A 24,248-nucleotide genomic window follows, 5' to 3' on the forward strand; every position below is an offset into this window, starting at 1 on the left:
TTTAAAAAGGGGCGATAATTCTGTTACAAAAGGATTCAATGCTCTGAATTTGGTACACTGTACCTTGTCTTAGTATGTCCTAGTTTTAATGTAAGCAAAGTTATGCTCTGGACACAAAATTTAAACAAGGCCATCAGACACAGTTTATGCTCCCCAAATGGGAAAAAAATTAAGTACGAAAAGTAACAAAGGGCAGTAAGAGGGTTATGATTCTCGTGCACTGCCCTCATTCTCCTTGAGATTTATCTACATATGAAGTTTCATGTTCATACCTCTTATACCTCTTACCTGGTTAGGTATGACCCCTGGTCCCCAAACTGGATCTCAGACCCCTGGTCCCTACACAGGCTCTGGGACCTCTGGTCCCCAAACTGGATCTCAGACCCCTGGTCCCTACACAGGCTCTGGGACCTCTGGTCCCCTCACAGGATCTGGGACCTCCGGTCCTCACACTGGATCTCAGACCCCTGGTCCCAACACAGGCTCTGGGACCTCTGGTCCCCTCACGGGTTCTGGGACTTGTGGTCCCCACACGGGTTCTGGGACCTCTGGTCCCCACACAGGTTCTTGGACCGTGCTAGGACCTCTGGTTGGTCCCCACACAGGTTGTGGGACCTCTGGTCCCTACACAGGCTCTGGAACCTCTGGTCCCCTCACGGGTTCTGGGACCTCTGGTCCCCACACAGGTTCTGGGACCGTGCTAGGACCTCTGGTCGGTCCCCACACAGGCTGTGGGACCTCTGGTCCCCACTTAAGACTCTTGGATCTTGGGTCCTTACTTAGGCTCCGAGACCTGGTTCCAGCATAGACTAGGGGAATTCCAGTCTCTGACCTAGGTTAGTTTATGGTAACAACTAAGTAGTTCTTACCCTGTTGAGTCGAGATGGTCCATATACAAAAATCTGAAGTTTACATTTCAAGCGCCCCTTCCTACAGACACAGCCCTCAAGAGAGCCAAAGTATTAGATATATAAATGTATTTATTCTGTAATAAGAAGTTGTTTGAGAGTTAGGGTTGTGTTAGAGAAGCATCGGTGAGGTATACAAGATTTCATATTAATTTGTTATGCATATACCTATATCTTACATTGTATAGAACTAGAATAGCAATAAACCTTATGTATCTAGTTTGTTGTGTATAAACTCTGTAAATAAAGGGTCATGAGCCCTGACCTTTGATACACTGCACTTCGTTTATCTTTGACCACTGTATACATCATGTGTCATTATCCAATGCAGGTCAAGGTTTGCTCTGGACACAAAATTTTAACAAAAGACAATAACCGAGTCTGTCTTTAAGGGGTTGTGGGCCCAAACATTGGTATACTAAACGTTGTCTTCATATGATCAATTTATACACCAAGTTTCATTATCCTGGTTTAAATGCAAGCAATTTAAAGTTGTGCTCTGGACACAAAACTTTAAACAAAGGGCAATAACTCTGTAATTGTGGGGTTACAGGCCCTGACTTTGGTACATTGAACATTGCCTTTGTATGATCCAAGTTTCATGATCCTAGCTTAATTGTGGGTGAAGTTATGATCTGGACACAAATGCTATCGGGTCAAACAGATCTCATCCTAATAGTAACCCATAAACAACAGACTTTACAGTTTTATTTCTGTATAAGTTTTATTTCATTACATGATCAAAAATTTAATAAAAGAAAAAATAAATGAAACACCACATTCAAGTTCAATTACACCACAGATTTTTCAAAAATTATATCCCATTTAAATGAATTCATTTACAAATTCCAACAAGTGTTCATGTTCACATCAGACCCATTAGTCTCTGTACTACGAGATACAGCATTCTCCCAACTTCTGTATACACATATATGACTTCTGTTCCAGATAGATGTAATTTACCTCTAAAATGTTGACAGGCCCCATGTAATGAAAATCTATTAATGATTAACTGTCAACAAATTAGAGCAAATCAAATATTGTTCTTATTTGTGGAAATACTTCACTTCAAAAGATGGAAAAAAATAGTTCCTTTTCTTGATGTTGGGAAAACAATCACTCCCTATCATGTGAAGATTGAAGAAAATTTATCACTCCTTGAAAAAGTGAGAGAAAAATGATCACTCCCTACCTAGAGGGTGTAATATATAAATCCCAACCCTTTGGATGAAATTCTTGAATGTCAAATATCCCTATAATCCTGAGCTATTGACCTTCAAGAATCTTACTCCTCAAATTGAGATTTTCTTGTTATGCCCACAAAATTGGGAAAAATTCCATCTAAATTTACACGTAAATTAGTAATCAATGATCAAAAGTCAGTACACAATCACAAAAAATAGACAAAAGATTACAATCTGAATAAAAGTTTGTTTGGATGCAAACTTTGTAGCTATGAAGATATTTGCCATAAGTCCAGTATTGTTGAATCAAAAGCATGATTGAACTGAAATCTAATAACGATTCTCCAGGATAATGCATTTCTAGAGTTATACTTAAACAATTTAAACAATAAATCATTTCAAATCATCATAATACTTACATAAACAAAGATCTTTGTATAACAATTGATAGCTCTTCTTTATTACATGTCTATAAAATATTCCTCCTTTCCAGATGTTGTAACCCTGATCTCAAAAACATGTTACATCGGATAGTTCAGTTTTCATTCAATCCTACATTCAGGTCATTGGAGCTATGAAATGACAGAATACATTTTCATTAATCTGTCTGATAACGTCCCTACAACAGCCGTAACAGTCACAGAGATGTAGAAACCACAGACATTTGTCCAAGGTACAGTTTAATCACATAATCCTATTTAATTCTTTCAGTGGTAAGTAGCCAAACATGTTATTTTTTTCCCCCCAAATCATGTCTTTTTGTTCTGTTTCACAACACTGTTTTATGTCAATTGCTTCAGAGTAAAATAATTTCCCATCATTACAATAAAATATCACAGAATGTTTCCATATACATTCAGTACAGCTATCTGTACATCAAACTTTGTGTAGCACTGCTTGTAATTTGCATAAACATGTCTTGAAACTGATTGTCTCAATTTGTGATCTATAATTTGGATTTTCCTGCCCTGGATTCAAATTCCTTGAGCTTCATGGCCAACCCCATATTACCCTGGATCTTGAGCTTTCCTTGGAAGAATGCCTGGAAAAAAACAAAACAAATGTCAGAAAGAGTGTCATGAAATCTTAATCCTATATGTGTTCACTTTAAATTAATAAGAAAAATATCAATAGAATATCAATAATAGAAAAATTTTCTATCTTGCTCAAGTAATATGTATTTACTGTTGAAACATCCCAATCCAAAAAGTAAAAATCATCAAACAAACTAAAAGATAAAATACAAATGCTAAAAATCTTAAATGGGTATATTATCACAAAAGATTGAAATGGTACGTCATAGTATAATATATATACCAACATCATTCAGTTATGTAAAATTTTAGGAATCTCAACAGTTTCAAAAAGAGTCTTTAGACTTGTACCATTATGATAAAATATTTCTCCAGTAGACAGAAGGTCAATGTAGTCCAATAAAAAATGTTTAACCGTGAATTGCTCATCACATCAAAATAAGGAATTAAGTGATTACCCTCACCCTATGATGCATCAGACCAAATTTGGTTGAAATTCACTAAAGTATGAAAAAGGAGTATTTTTTTGACGAAAAAGTTTATGCACAATGCTTGGCAGATGGCGGACGGTACAACAACGAACAAATACCAGGCTACAGGTCATCTTGACAACCTAAAACATGCATGTGAACATGCAGGTCTGTAAGCAGGTCAGTGACACCCATGAATTCATTACCAGAATATGTGTAGTATCTCAATTAAGATTTTTCAGTGAACAAGAGGCCCAAGGGGCCTTAACGGTCACCTGAGGAATACATGTCAATAATCTGGGGATTTTAAAATGTTGCAAAAATGAAACAACATTTGTGCAGGACCGTGTGTAAAACATCTGTACCAAGTTTGAACATGACCCAGAAATGGTTCTTGAGAGGAAGTCCATAATGTCTTAGCCAAACAGAGGTCAGGGTGGCCATCTTGGATTTTGAATCACCCCAAAAAGTTAAAACACTTGCCAGGACCTTGTGTAAACATTCGTATCAAGTTTCCCCTTTTTCCACCTCCTGGGGCCCCTATTGGGGCCACACCCTTTTTCTTCCCAAATTTGAAGCGGCTTCCCATGGGGATGCTTTGTGCCAAGTTTGGTCAAAATCCATCCAATGGTTCTTGAGAAGAAGTCATTTAAAGAAGGTTTTTACATATGGCCCCTTTTACACCCCTTATGGGCCCCAAAGGGGACATAATCACTTTTTTCAACATAATTTCATATGTCCTTCACTAAGGGATGCTTTCTACCAAGTTCGGTTGAAATTGGTCAAAGTTGAATTTTTGACCCTGTTGAGCACCCCTAGTGGGGCTGTTTTTGACCGATTTTTTTTTCATTCGCAAACTTTGTAGACCATGCCATAAGGACCCTAAATATTAAGTAGGAACTTAATCTGACTGTTGGTTCATGAGAAGAAATTTTTTTAAAGATTTATCTAATTTTACCCCCTTTTTCCCCCTCCTGGGGCCCCTATTGGGGCCAAGCCCTTTTTCTTCGCAAACTTAAAGCGGCTTCCCATTGGGATGCTTTGTGCCAAGTTTGGTCAAAATCCATTCAATAGTTCTTGAGAAGAAGTCGAATATGTGAAAAGTTAACAACGCATGACGATAGACAAATCATGATGGCAATAGGTCACCATGAGCCTTCGACTCAGGCGACTAACAATCAAAAAAGCAATTGAACTTGTACATCAGTCTGCTTTCCAACTTTTTGTCTTAACTCAACTTTGCTCTTGTACCTTATTGGTACCTTAAAAATAATGGTGTATGATTTCACACCTGATGATATGGAAATATTTACCTGCTGAGGGTTCAGTTTTCCAAGCATTAAGTTGAACATGTCCTCATCGTCCATTATAATAGTCACGTCACCCTTAGCTGGAAAACACACACAAAACTCGGAAATCAAATTTAAGTTCAATACATATGAATCAGTTTCAGCATGAAAAACAATCTTGAAAAAAGTCAAGGCTCTCAGACGATCCTAGATACATTGAAGGGAGACAACTTACCTTCGCCACCAAATTTAACAGAGCCATTTCCATTCTTAGCATCCACAACCCACACACCCATTCCATTCTTTCCCTTCACTTTGAAACAAAAGACTCCTTTCATCTTCTTTACAAACATTGGTCCATCCTGAAAAATAACATTTCTTTATATGTTTAATTCAGATATACCTGAAACAGGTACATATACAGTCACCAGAAAATCAAACTATATTTGTTTATAAAGATATCATTGTTATATTTGTCCCACTATCCAGCTTTGTTAATCTTGTTACCACTAATCTTTTTATCCCACTCTCCAGCCGTGGTAATCTAGACACCATTATCTGTTTATCTCTATATCCAACCCTGTTCATCCATTTACCACTATTATGTTTATCCCACTATCCTGCCTTGATAATCCAGCAACCACTAATCTGTTTATCCCTCTATCCAAACATCTAGATAATCCAGTTGCCACTAATCTGTTTATCCCAATATCAAGTCTAGTTAATCCAGTCGCCACTAATCTGTTTATCCCAATATCAAGTCTAGTTAATCCAGTCACCACTAATCTGTTTATCCCAATATCAAGTCTAGTTAATCCAGTAACCACTAATCTGTTTTACCAATATCAAGTCTAGTTAATCCAATCACCACTAATCTGTTTATCCCAATATCAAGTCTAGTTAATTCAGTCACCACTAATCTGTTTATCCCAATATCAAGTCTAGTTAATCCAGTCACCACTAATATGTTTATCACAATATCAAGTCTAGTTAATCCAGTCGCCACTAATCTGTTTATCACAATATCAAGTCTAGTTAATCCAGTCACCACTAATCTGTTTATCCCAATATCAAGTCTAGTTAATCCAGTCACCACTAATCTGTTTATCCCTGTTTAGACCTGCCTGTTAAAGTTAAACCTTAACTACCTTGTCCAAGTTTTCCTTGATCTCTTTGAAGATGATGGCTGACTTGAAGTCTGTCTCTGAGGATGCACTTGCTGGAGCAAACTGGACAGATTTACTGTAAAACAACAAAAAAAAAACTGATGTGAAACACAACACCTGTATTTAGGGCTTTAAAGAAAAGACATGAAGGTAGTGGGAGGCATGGGTCGTACTAGCCCCAGTGTCTGGGGGAATCGAGGATTGTGCATATCTCGGCGTCTGAGGGACGTGGGCTCTCTGTTTTATACTACCCCAACGCCTGGAGAAGCCCTTGATTGCACTTACCTAAATATCCAGGTCAGCCCTAGGTTGTGATTATCCTAGAGTCTGGAAAAGCCCTAGAACTTTAAAAATGTCCAGGTCAGCCCTGGCTTGTGATTATTCCAGCGTAAGGGTGTGTGTGATAGAGATGGTTGTTTTATACTTACCCCACTGTTTGGGGGAATCCATGCCTGTAAAGGGCCACCACTGCAGCTCCTCCTAGACCAAGATTGTGCTGCAAAGCTACCTTGGCTCCATTAACCTGTCGTTTGTCTGCCATCCCTCTCAGTTGCCAACACAGCTCCGAACACTGAGCAAGACCTGGCAACAGCAATAAATAACAATTACCCAAAAAGTTATTATCCGGAAATAGAAATTTCTACTCCATCAGCTAAAATTTACAACACAACGTTAATACAATCCCGGTAGATATGTACTTCCAATCAAAGTGGCAACAATAAAATGATTGATCTTCTTACCTTACACTATACTTAACAAATTTGATGATAGATTTACATGTAGCTCTGAGAGGGTGTCCCTTGGAAATGAGTCCTCCACTAGTATTAATGATAGATTTACCTGTAGCTCTGAGTGGGTGTCCCTTGGAAATGAGTCCTCCACTAGTATTAATGATAGATTTACCTGTAGCTCTGAGTGGGTGTCCCTTGGAAATGAGTCCTCCACTAGTATTAATGATAGATTTACCTGTAGCTCTGAGAGGGTGTCTCTTGGAAATGAGTCCTCCACCAGTATTAATGATAGATTTACCTGTAGCTCTGAGAGGGTGTCTCTTGGAAATGAGTCCTCCACCAGTATTAATGATAGATTTACCTGTAGCTCTGAGTGGGTGTCCCTTGGAAATGAGTCCTCCACCAGTATTAATGATAGATTTACCTGTAGCTCTGAGTGGGTGTCCCTTGGAAATGAGTCCTCCACCAGTATTAATGATAGATTTACCTGTAGCTCTGAGTGGGTGTCCCTTGGAAATGAGTTCTCCACTAGTATTAATGATAGATTTACCTGTAGCTCTGAGTGGGTGTCCCTTGGAAATGAGTTCTCCACTAGTATTAATGATAGATTTACCTGTAGCTCTGAGTGGGTGTCCCTTGGAAATGAGTCCTCCACTAGTATTAATGATAGATTTACCTGTAGCTCTGAGAGGGTGTCCCTTGGAAATGAGTCCTCCACTAGTATTAATGATAGATTTACCTGTAGCTCCGAGAGGGTGTCCCTTGGAAATGAGTCCTCCACTAGGGTTTATAACAAATTTTCCACCGTATGTGTTATCTCCATTATCAACCATTTGGCCAGCCTTCCCTGTAACAAATCAATGTACATAGTCCAAGCCATACTCCTTAAGAGTCACAACAGTCTGACATCAAATGTCATGTCAGCTTCCTTACATATATAGTTACAAATATTGGAATATGACATAGTAATATCTGTTCCTCTTCACTATCAGATAATATCTCCTGACTGTATCATGAACCCTGTACAATAATATCCATGAAAAATCTGAATGATGAAATTCATTTTAAAATCTTAACAATTTCATAAAAATCTTGGTCTAATAAGTGAGTATCCACTTTATCATTGTTCACCACAGTTATACATGTACAGGTATGTCAGTGACTTATCTTATCAGTGACCCACACCATCTTCAGTAACAGTGAAGATAAAGTCTAGGAGCGTGCTATAAACTGACAGCTGTATAGATGTAGCACATTAACATTGGACCAAATGAAAGTAATTAATAAAGATAAACTGTATAATTAAAATCAGGCCAGCATGAGATATCACAATACTAGTGTTACAGACGTACTTATCTAATAGGGTACAGTCAACCACTGATATACTGAAGTAAAACATATTGTGTCAACCATGTATATCCTAACCAGGTGATGGAGGTCTAGTGTCAACCATGTATATCCTAACCAGGTGATGGAGATCTAGTGTAAACCATGTATATCCTTACCAGGTGATGGAGATCTAGTGTAAACCACGTATATCCTAACCAGGTGATGGAGATCTAGTGTAAACCATGTATATCCTAACCAGGTGATGGAGATCTAGTGTAAACCATGTATATCCTAACCAGGTGATGGAGGTCTAGTGTCAACCATGTATATCCTAACCAGGTGATGGAGGTCTAGTGTCAACCATGTATATCCTAACCAGGTGATGGAGATCTAGTGTAAACCATGTATATCCTAACCAGGTGATGGAGGTCTAGTGTCAACCATGTATATCCTAACCAGGTGATGGAGATCTAGTGTAAACCATGTATATCCTAACCAGGTGATGGAGATCTAGTGTAAACCATGTCTATCCTAACCAGGTGATGGAGATCTAGTGTAAACCATGTATATCCTAACCAGGTGATGGAGATTTGGTGTAAACCATGTATATCCTAACCAGGTGATGGAGATCTAGTGTCAACCATGTATATCCTAACCAGGTGATGGAGATCTAGTGTAAACCATGTATATCCTAACCAGGTGATGGAGATCTGGTGTAAACCATGTATATCCTAACCAGGTGATGGAGATCTAGTGTAAACCATGTATATCCTAACCAGGTGATGGAGATCTAGTGTAAACCATGTATATCCTAACCAGGTGATGGAGATCTAGTGTAAACCACGTACATCCTAACCAGGTGATGGAGATCTAGTGTAAACCACGTACATCCTAACCAGGTGATGGAGATCTAGTGTAAACCACGTATATCCTAACCAGGTGATGGAGATCTAGTGTAAACCATGTATATCCTAACCAGTTGATGGAGATCTAGTGTCAACCATGTATATCCTAACCAGGTGATGGAGATCTAGTGTAAACCATGTATATCCTAACCAGATGATGGAGATTTGGTGTAAACCATGTATATCCTAACCAGGTGATAGAGATCTAGTGTAAACCATGTATATCCTAACCAGGTGATGGAGATCTGGTGTAAACCATGTATATCCTTACCAGGTGATGGAGATCTAGTGTAAACCATGTATATCCTAACCAGGTGATGGAGATCTAGTGTAAACCATGTATATCCTAACCAGGTGATGGAGATCTAGTGTAAACCACGTACATCCTAACCAGGTAATGGAGATCGAGGGTAAACCATGTATATCCTAACCAGGTGATGGAGATCTACTGTAAACCATGTACATCCTAACCAGGTGATGGAGATCTAGTGTAAGCCATGTATATCCTAACCAGGTGATGGAGATCTAGTGTCAACCATGTATATCCTAACCAGGTGATGGAGATCTAGTGTAAACCATGTATATCCTAACCAGGTGATGGAGATCTAGTGTAAACCATGTATATCCTAACCAGGTGATGGAGATCTAGTGTAAACCATGTATATCCTAACCAGGTGATGGAGATCTAGTGTAAACCATGTATATCCTAACCAGGTGATGGAGATCTAGTGTAAACCATGTATATCCTAACCAGGTGATGGAGATTTTGGGTAAACCATGTACATCCTAACCAGGTGATGGTAAACCATGTAAAGTATTTAACCTAATAAGGACGCAGGGCACAGGTAATTGAAGGTGAGGACGCCCGTAATTGAAGGTGAGGACGCCCTTACTAAGACTTCAAATTTTAAGTTTTAGGAAACTGACTATAGGTGATATGTATGTAGGAGACAGCTTCCAGTTCAACTAAGAGTAAGTAGAAATTTGAAACAGACTATAGCGGAATTCCCATGAAACTGTTTGATGTTATTGACCTTTGAAAGTGTTTTTGAAAGTCATTCAGCCGAAAACGATGAAAAGTTATGTTGACATAGTCCAGGCTGTTCTTGATAATAAAACTGCAGATGTGCACAATGTGACATTGAACTTTCCAAGAGTAGTGCCAGCAGCTCGAACAGTGATATGGACAATGCTGATGATTACAATGACTGCACTGCCCGGGACATTTAAATCAGGCCTGATTTCAATGTCCACAGTGCAGTCATAGTAATCCTCAGCATAGGTCTATTTATATATTCTGAGTAAAAAGGTAGTTGTAGTAATTTTTTTTTATCATTTCTGAACACGACTGGACACTCAGCCAAGAAATTTTCCTGTAAAAAAGGCAGGAGTGCCCTTATTGAGGCATGCGTCCTAAAAAGGTCATCTAGTTTAAGCTATGTATATCCCTATAAGGCACTACATACATGTCAAATTTGATTTTTAATTCAATGTTTTAACAAATACATACCCAATATTAATTATGCAAGTATACCTTGTCACTAACACAACTAAGTTTATTTCTGTTTCTAATTTCTTGTATCAATAATATCTTGATATAAACTCAAGAGTAAAGAATGTCACAACATTTTTCAGAAAATTATATAATGAGCTTAAGTTTACACACTCATTAAAATCTTCTAAAATATAAACCCATTCCATACAGCCTTATACTTGACTGTTGCGTAATTTTTTCATCAAATTCTATTTAGAAATAAAGATGAAAGATTGAAAACAATTTTTTCTTAAATAGTATTGATGATCTTTACCTTTATGTCACGAGACACAAATTTCTTTAATAATTATCTTGATAATTGTGTGACAGGTTATCAATACCAATGCATCATAGTCTTTTTTGTTTTTGTTAATTTTCTTACAAGAATTTAACATACTGAGATCAATATATTCCACTCCCCACTCAGGGCCCTACACCACATAACAGTGTAACACACTGAAGTGATTTACAAATTCACTAAGCAATGTCACTGCTGTTTTGCAGAATAACCCTAATTGCATCTTTCATGTAAGTGTAAGCACTGTAGCAGTTATCCTTTCCCAGAGGTGAACAATGCAAATTCTTTTTAACCATAATTTTACAAAGTTGTTGGTTAACATGAAATGTAGGTCAAATTCAGCATCTGACACCTTCAATCTCATTTGATTCATTTTTTCTTTCTTGCTTGTTATCTAAGGTCTAAGCTAACTTCAGAAATGAAAAGAATACAGATGAAATTAATTGATTTGACAACTATTATGTGGTACCTGGTTCACACAGTCCAAGGGCTTCATATGTGATGAGTTCATTGCAGGAGAAGCAGTCGTGAAGTTCAACCACATTAACATCATCACGAGAAAGACCTGCAGAAATCATCAATAAATACTAGATATAACCATGAAAAAACACATTATGACTTTGACAAGTTAACAAACTAACAATAATTTGCAGCTAATATTTCAATCTTATTTAGACTTTACCTGAGAAAATAAAAATTCTTTCTTATTTATGTTTACGACATCTCAGACAATTATCAGGCCCAAATTATTACTATGATTTCAACCTAATGACAAGTTAGAAATGTCAGCACCAAACCTCGACTTACCTGCTTCCTCAAAGACTTTGTCCGCAGCCGTCTTTGTCATGTCATACCCAACCTGAAATAATGAACATTCTCTATCACAATACTTAAGGACATTTTATCAAACCACTGGTACTCACTAATGTTACACAGACTTCAGGACACAATCCATCAAATCACTGATACTCACTACTGTTTCACAGATGTCCGGACACACTCCATCAAATCACTGATACTCACTACTGTTACACAGATTTCAGGACACAGTCCATCAAATCACTGATACTCACTACTGTTACACAGACTTCAGGACACACTCCATCAAATCACTGATACTCACTACTGTTACACAGATTTCAGGACACACTCCATCAAATCACTGATACTCACTACTGTTACACAGATTTCAGGACACACTCCATCAAATCACTGATACTCAGTACTGTTACATAGACTTCAGGACACACTCCATCAAATCACTGATACTCACTACTGTTTCACAGACGTACGGACACACTCCATCAAATCACTGATACTCACTACTGTTTCACAGACGTACGGACACACTCCATCAAATCACTGATACTCACTACTGTTACACAGACTTCAGGACACACTCCATCAAATCACTGATACTCACTACTGTTACACAGACTTCAGGACACACTCCATCAAATCACTGATACTCACTACTGTTACACAGACTTCAGGACACACTCCATCAAATCACTGATACTCACTACTGTTACACAGACTTCAGGACACACTCCATCAAATCACTGATACTCACTACTGTTACACAGACTTCAGGACACACTCCATCAAATCACTGATACTCAGTACTGTTACACAGACTTCAGGACACACTCCATCAAACCACTGATTCTCACTACTGTTACACAGACTTCAGGACACACTCCATCAAATCACTGATACTCACTACTGTTACACAGACTTCAGGACACACTACATCAAATCACTGATACTCACTACTGTTACACAGACATCAGGACACACTCCATCAAATCACTGATACTCAGTACTATTACATAGACGTCCGGACACACTCCATCAAATCACTGATACTCACTACTGTTACACAGACTTCAGGACACACTCCATCAAATCACTGATACTCCCTACTGTTACACAGACTTCAGGACACACTCCATCAAATCACTGATACTCAGTACTGTTACATAGACTTCAGGACACAGTCCATCAAATCACTGATACTCACTACTGTTACACAGATTTCAGGACACACTCCATCAAATCACTGATACTCACTACTGTTACACAGATTTCAGGACACACTCCATCAAACCACTGATTCTCATAAACTTATGGACACACATTGACACACTCACAAAACTAAAACACAGTACTGCATCAAACTTAGTTCTACCATTCTATTTTGCCTATTAACTGCACCAGGACATCAGCTGCACCCTTTCTTACGATGTTGTAACAATTATGTTAATTGATATAACAGACAATGGAAGCTGCACCCTTTCTTACGATGTTGTAACAATTATGTTCATTGATAAAACAGACAATGGAAGGCAATTTTGCAGATTAATTGTACACAGTCTTTTATTTCATTGACGTGTTTCAAAAACGTAAAATAGCATTTTTTTTTATCTATGCACAGAAATAGCCGCACATTTACTTAACAAAATCTCCATTTGTGTCTGTACTGTTAAATACTAGCGAAGGCCCTTATATGCTGACAAAATTCTTACAGTCCCATATCATTTCTTGTAAGTTACATGAAGCTGTTCTTATTGTAAATAAACATGGCAATTGTTCTAGAATTTGACCCAATGACTTATCGATTCCAGGAAGCAACAGGCTATTGTAAACTTCCGTTATGACTTCAGAAGCAACAATGATAGTTAAGAAGATATTACTGTGATTCATATTAAAAGGTAGGATTAATTAAATCCATGAGAAGGTTATTTTTATTTCAATCATAAAATCATACTTTATATGGTTGCAAATAATGGTTCTAGATGACCTGTTTCAGTCACAAACACATGATGGACAGGTACTCGTACTTGGTACCAACATCTCATACTGGTGTACTGGTATCCTTGGTTTAAATCAATACTTTTTATTCTTTCTGCATAACAAAAAATTAATAAATGGATTTAAAGGACTTAATGGGAAGATTTTGCGAATCAGAAATGTGAAAACTGACTACTAGTAAAATGTACCATTTTCATGCAGCTTTTGTCTTCAAAAGTGCTGGGTAGGTCTGTAGCCATCTGCATGCCAAGGATTTCTATAGCCTGTGACTGGAGATTGTGTTTAATCACAAAGTCTTCACTGGCCAGGATAGCAGCTGCAGACCCATCCGATGTTGGACTGAAAGGAAAACACAACAATAAATATTTTTCATATTTAAATGAAAAAGATAACAAAACAATACTTTTTAAAGTTAGTTTTTACACATGCCCCAAATTTTCAGCGCAATGATGCCAGTACAACAGGAGAAGAGGCAGCCATATTGGACTTCAGACTGACTTTATAACATTAGGAACATTCATGGCAAGATTGAGCCGAATCCCACAAGTGAAACTTTAAAAGTTTGAATCATGTTTGTTGAGGTGAAAAAAATGGACATGTTGTCAGCTTCCTTTCCTTAATATTGCCACCAATTTTCAGCTCAATAATAGCACCAGTTGAACTAGTTGCTCTCCAGACAGGTGAGCTTAAAACTGTCGAAGGAGAGCCTTCTTTTTAACCTCTCTCCTTCATTTTGAATACAATTTTTCTTGACATGGGATTCAATACCTTTGGTACAATAATGCTTACCAACACTGTAGTTTGGTCAAGGGATCGTGGATTTTTGCTGATTCTTTGATGGCGTCTAAACTGTATTCTTGCTGGAATTGGGAATATCTGAAAATAAATAAGGGGAATTATTCAAAGATACATTTATATATATGTTATATACCCCCTCCCCCCCCCCCCCTTGTGACCAATAAGGATTTGTAATGACTACAACAATGCTATGATTAGGAAGTTAGACTGTTCACCATCAACAGTACCTAGTCTTTATATCTGAAGCAGTAAAATCACTATTTTGTCTGAATAAAACTTCTCAAAAGATCTGTTAAAAATACAACTTGTCAATCAATGTTTACAGCAGTCTCAATGATCAGACCGCAGTTGCCATGATCACACAGCCATCTGACTGATCAGACAGCAGTCTCAATGATCACACAGCAGTCTCAAAGATCAGACAGCAGTCATAATGATCACACAGCAGTCACAATGATCACACAGCCATCTGAATGATCAGACAGCAGTCATAATGATCACACAGCAGTCTCAATAATCACACAGCCATCTCAATGATCACACAGCCATCTAAATGATCAGACAGCAGTCTCAATGATCAGACAGCAGTCACAATGATCACACAGCCATCTGAATGATCAGACAGCAGTCTCAATGATCAGACAGCAGTCTCAATGATCAGACAGCAGTCTCAATGATCACACTGCAGTCACAATGATCACACAGCCATCTAAATGATCACACAGCAGTTACAATGATCACACAGCCATCTGAATGATCAGACAGCAGTCACAATGATCACACAGCCATCTCAATGATCACACAGCCATCTGAATGATCAGTCTCAATGATCACACAGCCATCTGAATGATCAGACAGCAGTCTCAATGATCACACAGCACTTTCAATGATCAAACAGCAGTCACAATGATCGCACAGCAGTCTCAATGATCACGCAGCACTCTCAATGATCACACAGCAGTCACAATGATCACACAGCAGTCTCAATGATCACACAGCAGTCACAATCCTTGCTATTTTATGAAGTTGACAGTTTGTAAAAATCAGTTCTTACTGATTATATAGATGTATTGGACCAGCAATCAATCACAAATATCGAACCTTACAGATTCTGTTTCAGAACACTAACACTATTTGTTTGCAGTGCAGTTTCATATATTTATCATTTTATCTCATCATATCTCTGCAGATGACATGATTTGGTCAAAAGAAAGGAAATGGGTACAACAATTTATAACTTCAATCTTAGAGTACTTTGGAGATGCAGTTTGTTCAACATAATGCAAGAATTTTTCATCTAGAGCAGGTGACCAATAAAAATGAAATCTAAGAATGTTTACAGATTTGGAATTATGTACTGGTCTGTGTACTTACGGGTTGTTGGTTGAGTGTTTATGGTTCTTGTAGGCAATCTTGGCAAAGTGCTCAGGCTTGGTGCCATACTTCTGCATGTGTTCCCTTCCTGCATTTCCAAACATCTGAGCAGCCATGGGACCTTTTTCCAAACCAAAGATGTCCATCATCACCGCAACATGTTTGTCTGCTGGGTTTGTCCGATCATTGAACTGTAAACAGCTTCATGTTACAATCAATCTATTTCAATCATGGTTATACAATACTTAATGTGAATGTTTTAGTAAACATATTTGTTTATATCAAAAACACTAATTCATTGATTCCAGTCTTTACTAATAATTACAACAGCAAAACATTCACTTTCAAAGGAGCAAACTTTATATCATTGTAGGAGTTGTGAAGATATTCAACAATTTTTCTAGTCATGTTACTTTGTCTTTGCTTTTTTCTGTTATATCTCATTGAGTGGGGTGAACATTTTAATATCTTGCATTAATACACAGCAATTGTGACAAAATGAAAAAGATTAAACATGCACTGGGTGTAGTAGAGGTTGAATGAAGCAATAGCCTAAATATGGTGGGGACAAAGCACACTAAAACAGGAGGCCCCAAAAGTCATGTATCACTCTTCTGGATCATAAAGCCTAACAATGGTACATCTCAACTGTTTCAAAGCTATAACACAGAAACTATATTGCAAGGGGTGGGGCCACACCCTGGGGCACATTCTTACATCAAGGGGTGGGACCACACACAGGGGCACAATCTTACATCAAGGGGTGGGGCCACACCCTGGGGCACATTCTTACATCAAGGGGTGGGACCACACACAGGGGCACAATCTTACATCAAGGGGTGGGGCCACACCCTGGGGCACATTCTTACATCAAGGGGTAGGACCACACATAGGGGCACAACCTTACATCAAGGGGTGGGACCACACACAGGGGCACATTCTTATATCAAGGGGTGGGACCACACATAGGGGCAAATTCTTACATCAAGGGGTGGGACCACACACAGGGGCAAATTCTTACATCAAGCGTTGGGGCCACACCCAGGGGCACATTCTTACATCAAGGGGTGGGACAAAACCCAGGGGCACATTCTTACATCATGGGGTGGAGCCACACACAGGGGCAAATTCTTACATCATGATTTTGTTCATCTCTTGATGCCCACCACAGCTATATATGGTTATGGGTTGGGGATCTTAACTGTTTCAAAGATATTACCCAGAAACTCCTCCAGTCCCTTGAGGTGGGGCACACCCCAGGGATAATTTTTACATCATAGATGAGTTTATCTCTTGTTGCCTAGCAATGCTATATATGGTAATGGGCTTGGGATCAGAACAGTGTCATAAATATAACTTAAAAATTAATTCCAGAGGAGTGGAGCAACAATTAAAAGCCAGTTCTTACATATAGAATATGTTTAGCTATTAATGTCAATCATTGCTATATATGGTTAGGGGATGGAGATCTCATGTGTTTCAAAGATTTAACACATTTTCCCTATTGAACCCATCTCCTCCGACCTCTAGGGGGCCCAAGACCAATAATTTACACAAAATTGATTCCCCTTCACTCAAACATGCTATAGACCAAATATGTTTAAAATCCAATCATTCCTATAGGAGGAGCACGAATTCACTCCAATTTCCCCTCTTGGGCCTCGCCCCTTCTGCCCCAAAGGGCCGAGACCAAACATTTAAAAAAAACAGATTCCCCTTCACCCCACAATCCAATAACTCCCACAGAGGGAGTAGGATTTTAGAGATTTGTTCTATATTACCCCTCCTGCCCCAAAGGACTGAGACACACCATTTCTACAAATTAAATTCCCTTCACTGGACAATGATTCAGACCAATTTTGGACAAAATCCGTTCATTCTACAAGAGGAGTAGGATTTTAAAATTTCCCCTTTTGCGCCCAGCCCTGCAGGCCCTTAGGGCCCGTGACCCATCATTTATTAATAAAAATTGTTCTGCTTTCTCTTGGGATGCTTCTGACCAAATCCTGTCAGTCATTTACGACTAGTAGCGATTAGTATCAAAAAGTTGTCATGTGGATGATGGGCAGACAACAGATGGACAGACACAGGATGCCACGGTGTGCAATAAGCTCACTTGGCCCTAAAACCTTAAGACTGCTAATTTGGTCATAAATAAAACTATAATTTCTCATCAAAGCATTTGGTTATAAATATTACAGTAATTTCTCATTAAAACATTTTGTCTTAAATATAATTTGAATTTTCATTAAAACATTTGGTCTTAAATATAATTGTAACTTCTCATTAAACACTAGGTCATAAATATGATTGTTATTTCTCATTATAATATAATGTCATAAATATAAATGTAATTTTTAATTTAAACATTAGGTAGTGAGGTACTACATAGAGATTGGTCTGTGTCATGTCACATACTATTTAGTTTTTACTGAAAATGTTTTCCAATGAATTCCTTTCAGTGAAGAAAAAAATGGAAGAAAGCTTCTTCTTGTACAAACAAAAACAGCACAAAAGGTCAGGTAAAATAATAACTAAGAACATTTATTTATATAAATTCCATGTTAAAAGTCATTGTATTCAAAATTGTAGTCACTCTGATAGATTTAAACATTCCTGTAAGACAGTAAATTTGAGTGAACAGTAACAGATACATGTATAAGCAGGTATATTATAGGCGTGGGCTCATGACCAGATAAGTGTGTGTACATAGTGGTGTGAATTTTGAGGAAAACTTAGCTAAAGTATTTCAATTTCTTGGATTATTCTTCTTGGATACATTTTAACATAAGAAAATAAAGTGCACTTACAAATTTTTTGAGGGATCCTCGAAACATTTTCTCAAATCCCAAAGCCAGAACACAATCTGCTAATCCTGAGTAAAAGATATCATTAAAGATACAGGTATTTCACATTTATGATTATAACTTACAACAGAACCAAGGGATCCTCTGTTCATTTTCTCAAATCCTAACACCAGGATACAGTCTGCTAGTCCTACAGAGACAGAAATGACATCATATGTACACAAATCCTAACACCAGGATACAGTCTGCTAGTTCTAGAGACAGAAATGACATCATATCTACACAAATCCTAACACCAGGATACAGTCTGCTAGTTCTAGAGACAGAAATGACATCATATGTACACAAATCCTAACACCAGGATACAGTCTGCTAGTTCTAGAGACAGAAATGACATCATATGTACACAAATCCTAACACCAGGATACAGTCTGCTAGTTCTAGAGACAGAAATGACATCATATGTACACAAATCCTAACACCAGGATACAGTCTGCTAGTTCTAGAGACAGAAATGACATCATATCTACACAAATCCTAATACCAGGATATAGTCATCTAGTCCTAGAGACAGAAATGACATCATATGTACACAAATCCTAACACCAGGATACAGTCTGCTAGTTCTAGAGACAGAAATGACATCATATGTACACAAATCCTAACACCAGGATACAGTCTGCTAGTTCTAGAGACAGAAATGACATCATATGTACACAAATCCTAACACCAGGATACAGTCTGCTAGTTCTAGAGACAGAAATGACATCATATGTACACAAATCCTAATACCAGGATACAGTCTGCTAGTTCTAGAGACAGAAATGACATCATATGTACACAAATCCTAACACCAGGATACAGTCTGCTAGTTCTAGAGACAGAAATGACATCATATGTGCACAAATCCTAATACCAGGATACAGTCTTCTAGTCCTAGAGACAGAAATGACATCATATGTACACAAATCCTAACACCAGGATACAGTCTGCTAGTCCTAGAGACAGAAATGACATCATATGTACACAAATCCTAATACCAGGATACAGTCTGCTAGTTCTAGAGACAGAAATGACATCATATGTACACAAATCCTAACACCAGGATACAGTCTGCTAGTCCTAGAGACAGAAATGACACAATTATACACAAATCCTAACACCAGGATACAGTCTGCTAGTTCTAGAGACAGAAATGACATCATATGTACACAAATCCTAACACCAGGATACAGTCTGCTAGTCCTAGAGACAGAAATGACATCATTATATAGAAATTATAACACCAGGATACAGTCTGCTAGTCCTAGAGACAGAAATGACATCATCATACATATATAGATCTTAATATCAGGGCTTTTTGGTTTCCTTACCTCCTTGAATAAGCTGTTTCCCCATGACTAAGGCAGTAGATCCAGTTGCACAGTTGTTGTTTACCTAAAATAAACAGCACTAAAATGAAACAGCACTAAAATGAAATATCATAGGATTGGTGTAGTCAACTCAAGTAAGATTTACCAATAAGTCAATTAAGAAATTGGCAAATTCATCAACTATAATCATAAAGTTACTTATTGAACACTTTTTGAACTAGTCCTAACATGGTTACCCCTGCAGCTTTAAATCGTATTTCTTCATAGACACTGTCTTCCCATTATGTACATCCACAAAGTCTATACAGTTGCCACGATATATGCTCTGGAAACCAGTAAGATTATTATGGATGTCCTTAAAAAGCAAGGTCTAATGTCGTGTAGAGGTTTAAATGATTACCACATTAAGTGAATGAAAGAGTAACTAGGTGAATTTGTCCATACTTTGCACCAAGAGATCATCAAGCATCTGCATGAGACATTTAAGAATGATCCATCAAGCATGTTTAAAGAAATTGTAACTGTAAAATCTGTGATGATGTACATGTCAGCCCCCCAGCCTCTCCCACTTCCATCCTATAATGACATCCCCATACACACACACATAACCCCTTCCAGTTTTTTAAATTAGTACTGAAATGGACACAATGCCTAACTAGTTATAAAGAGGAATCTCAAGAAGAATTGGTGACAAGAATTGATTAAAGAATGAATGACAAAGCAATAATAAATTATATATAAATCTAATTGGACATTCTTTACAGACAAGAAAGAATTCACATAGCTACTGTAAATATTTAAGTAAAATTTAACAGTAAGTCACACCATGCTAGTCTTTACTACTGTTACGGAGTTCACTGCTTTTAATACCAAGTACACACACACTCTTACACATGCACAACACATTCTTAAACCCGCACAACACATGGGCTGGAACATCACAGTCAATTCTGCACAATTATGTGTAGAGAATCACATTGTAACTGGAATCCTACAATTCTGCACAATTATGTGTAGAGACTCGCATTGTAAACTGGAATCCTACAATTCTGCACAATTATGTGTAGAGACTCGCATTGTAAACTGGAATCCTACAATTCTGCACAATTATGTGTAGAGACTCACATTGTAAACTGGAATCCCAGTCATACCAAGCTGGTACACAGCACGCTGTCCACAGGTAGAGTCACCTTCAACATCAAACAATATATTAGAAACTGCATATAATTCAGCATTTGTGAAAAATATTATATCAGTTTGTAGTGATCATACTTGTTGCCCTGGATTGAAATGGGCAGAGGGATCCTGCTTTGGAAGGATACATGAAGATGCAAAGAAATTCTATTTGGTCAGACCTCATACCATTTAATGAATAAATCAATGGTAATTGATAACCATTGCACCAGTTAAACTCTAATTTCAAAAATACTGTATAGTAAATCCCAACTTAGATACCAGCATACCTATATCACCTGATTTTCTCAAAACCAGAAAATGTCTCCAAGAATGCCCCCATTCCTATGTAAACTAAAATTTGATATGTAAAACTTTATGCTGAGTTAAATGTGAACCGAATCTGTTTAGAGACTCAATTAGAGAATTAATGCAACATGGATGGATAAGGAGAACCTTAGAGTTATGCCCCCTGCCCTACTAGACAATGTTGAGAAAGACACAATGGTAATGTAGCTAAGAGCTAAAAGGAAATTCTACAATTAGCTATAGAACTGGTTTTCTGAACATCAAAGAAGCCTTGATTTTGAACTTCTGACCAAAATCCTACATCTTCAGGCAGAATATCAATATCCATCATATTCTCATATGATAGACAAAGTAAACACCCTTTGTACCTGGAGATTAGCTCCGAGTAACTACAATAAATTTAGTCAGCAACACATCTCACCATATACATATCCTACACAAGCTTGCTGCACTTCTTCAAATGATATCCCAGCATCCTGCAGAGCTTTTGTGCCTGAAAATAATTCAACGCAGTTTGATATTTAAACATCACAGATTTCAAAATCTTTTTCATCAACACCAGAATTTTTAAGTCCTTTTTTAACAGATCCTTTTCAATTACAAGAGCTCCACACTTTTTTTAAAGTTGAAGAACTGCATCAGCAAGAACACAAAAAACAAATCAATGTAGAATTTTACTCACCAGCTTCTTTAGCCATCTCAGGGTAGTCAAAATTTTCTCTGCGACCAGGTTTTTCAAACTGTGACAAAACATTACCATTTCAGTAACAAGCGATTTGAACATACACAATACAAAATTAATCATTACAACAAAATTTGGAAAATTCACTTAATAACAGAAAACAGAAGAAATGAAAAGAGCACTTTATAAACATGTTGACAGCATTGAAGCACATAATCCTTGAAAGGAATTAACCAAATTAAGCAAAAATTTATGAAACATTTTCGATGACATAAAATTACAGGTCTGCAGAAGTGTTTAGGAAAATTGGTTTTAAAAGCATTGCTGCCAAATTAACTTTGCGAGTCACTTTACTTTCCTAGCTTAATGTGTATGGATAGAAGGGAAACATAAATCTCTGATCTATTTCAATTTTAGCAACCAAGTAGATTATACATAAAATGGACTTTGATGATACATCGTATATCTACTTATTCATTTGAGTCATACCTGTTATGATCAACTGATAACACTTCCTAACTGATAAAAATCTGCTAATGTCCAGCATATTACACCCTGTATTGACTATATCTCACTCACTGATTTCTGAATAGTTTAAATCAAGCGTTCTGTTATTTTTTATAGTCTATGTTTTACATCCACCTTTTAAGTATCAAAACTTTTATAGCAATTTTGAAAATGAGTTCAAAACTGGTTATCAGACTACATTTATGTCATTTTTTTATATACTTGCTATTACAGTATTCTTATTGAGAAACTATTACATTAGTTCAAAATATCATAATTAAACTGCTTTTTTGAGCAAAATAAGGAAGGAAGGTTTTAGATAGCAGCTAGTTACCAAGTACATTTGTACCATGTATGCAATTAGGTGTGATTTGCTTTTAACTGTTACTCAAATTTGTTGATGTCTAATTCTGAAACAATAAAAATGTTGTAGGAAAACTATTTATGATCACCTCTAGTTCACCTTGAGGAATACAATTTTCAAATGTGGTTTTATAGAACAATTTTTATAATTGCTACTGGATTGTGATGAATAATACAATCGCACAAAAGAACAATTAATTATCTGTAGTCATTTTTGTTACATGGACATATATTAGATTTGTATAATACCTGTACTGTACATGAACTACATATGTATATGACCTTCTTTCTTTTTGGTGGCTTGGTAATCATAGTATCAATATGTAGACAATTTTACTGTCTTAACATCTTAACATGCAAGCTTTAGTTCATCCTCCCCTAGTACATGCATTCAAGACATATTCTGCTGGGTTAGTATTCCTTTCAATGACACATCCCCCCCCCCCCCCCAGTTGTTTTTTCCCTAACATCGAAAACATTATTTATTTGAATTTCTTTTACCAATGTCGTAGTAACGGTTTATGTTAGAGCTATGGGATGTAGGTACTTCTCTATCTCTTATAAGAAAAGCTCTCAAACATACCTGTGGTAATCTGAATTCTAGCTGACACCTGCCTAATTTAAATCATTTACAAGTATTCATATTAACACAACAAAAACCTTTGTTTTGTGTTCGAGCAAAAGTCAAGTGAGTTTAAATGTTCTTTTCACTTTATCTTGTATTAACTTTAATGGAAATAACAAATGTCATCAGGAAATGTGTTCTTAATCACGTGTTATTTTCAACAATGAGTCAGAAAATTAAAGTAATACAGCAATCAGAGAGTTTGAAAAAATGCGTAAAGGTGATTTTGCGCTCTATGTGTCGTAGTATCACTCACTCCACAAACTCACGGCTGTAATAGCTAGTACGGTTCAAAGATCATTGCAATTGCTACCTCCCCTTTCCATGTCACTTATGATACCATTAACAGCAGGAACTTGATAAACTACACCGATGAGTTATTTTCAAACGGTCACACGAATAAATTCTTAACAAACCTTGGTCATTCCTACCCCAACCACAAAAACACGCCTTGACAGCATACTCGTGCTTCTGTTTACTGCTGCGGCTGCCATCTTGCAGATGCTTGAAGACCCGGATCGAACTATTTTCAGACGTGACCTCAACCTCATAAATTACTGCGCTAAATTAATTTG

General features: G+C 37.4%; 1 protein-coding gene across 2 annotated transcripts; it reads right to left on the reverse strand.

The window, feature by feature from the left end:
• Positions 1–1,613: 1,613 nt before the first annotated feature.
• Positions 1,614–24,167, reverse strand: LOC132558253 (sterol carrier protein 2-like). 2 transcript variants are annotated; one of them, XM_060222795.1, is made up of 17 exons: positions 24,090–24,167; positions 22,179–22,236; positions 21,918–21,989; positions 21,140–21,204; positions 20,015–20,078; positions 18,645–18,709; positions 15,835–16,025; positions 14,452–14,538; positions 13,851–14,001; positions 11,656–11,707; positions 11,318–11,413; positions 7,522–7,629; positions 6,480–6,633; positions 6,034–6,127; positions 5,121–5,247; positions 4,910–4,986; positions 1,614–3,134 (listed from the first exon to the last, which is right to left on the reverse strand). In XM_060222795.1, the coding sequence occupies exons 1-17, from the start codon at positions 24,165–24,167 to the stop codon at positions 3,039–3,041; spliced, it is 1,635 nt and encodes a 544-aa protein (XP_060078778.1). In that variant the 3' UTR covers positions 1,614–3,038. The 2 variants fall into 2 exon arrangements, with proteins under 2 accessions (XP_060078778.1, XP_060078777.1); XM_060222794.1 differs by lacking the exon at positions 18,645–18,709 and adding an exon at positions 18,767–18,831.
• Between the last annotated feature and the right edge of the window lie 81 nt (positions 24,168–24,248).

The sequence above is a fragment of the Ylistrum balloti genome, unplaced genomic scaffold (assembly GCF_031769215.1).
Source record: "Ylistrum balloti isolate Yb309-2 unplaced genomic scaffold, AGI_CSIRO_Ybal_v1 Utg370776, whole genome shotgun sequence".
NCBI lineage: Eukaryota > Metazoa > Mollusca > Bivalvia > Pectinida > Pectinidae > Ylistrum > Ylistrum balloti.

Coding starts and splice junctions, on each gene's coding strand:
- LOC132558253 (XM_060222795.1), bottom strand. CDS start 24,167: ATGGCAGCCGCAGCAGTAAACAGAAGCACGAGTATGCTGTCAAGGCGT. Junction 21,990..22,178: donor TGAGATGGCTAAAGAAGCTG/GTGAGTAAAATT, acceptor AATTATTTTCAG/GCACAAAAGCTCTGCAGGAT. Junction 6,128..6,479: donor GGATTCCCCCAAACAGTGGG/GTAAGTATAAAA, acceptor GTTGTTTTACAG/TAAATCTGTCCAGTTTGCTC.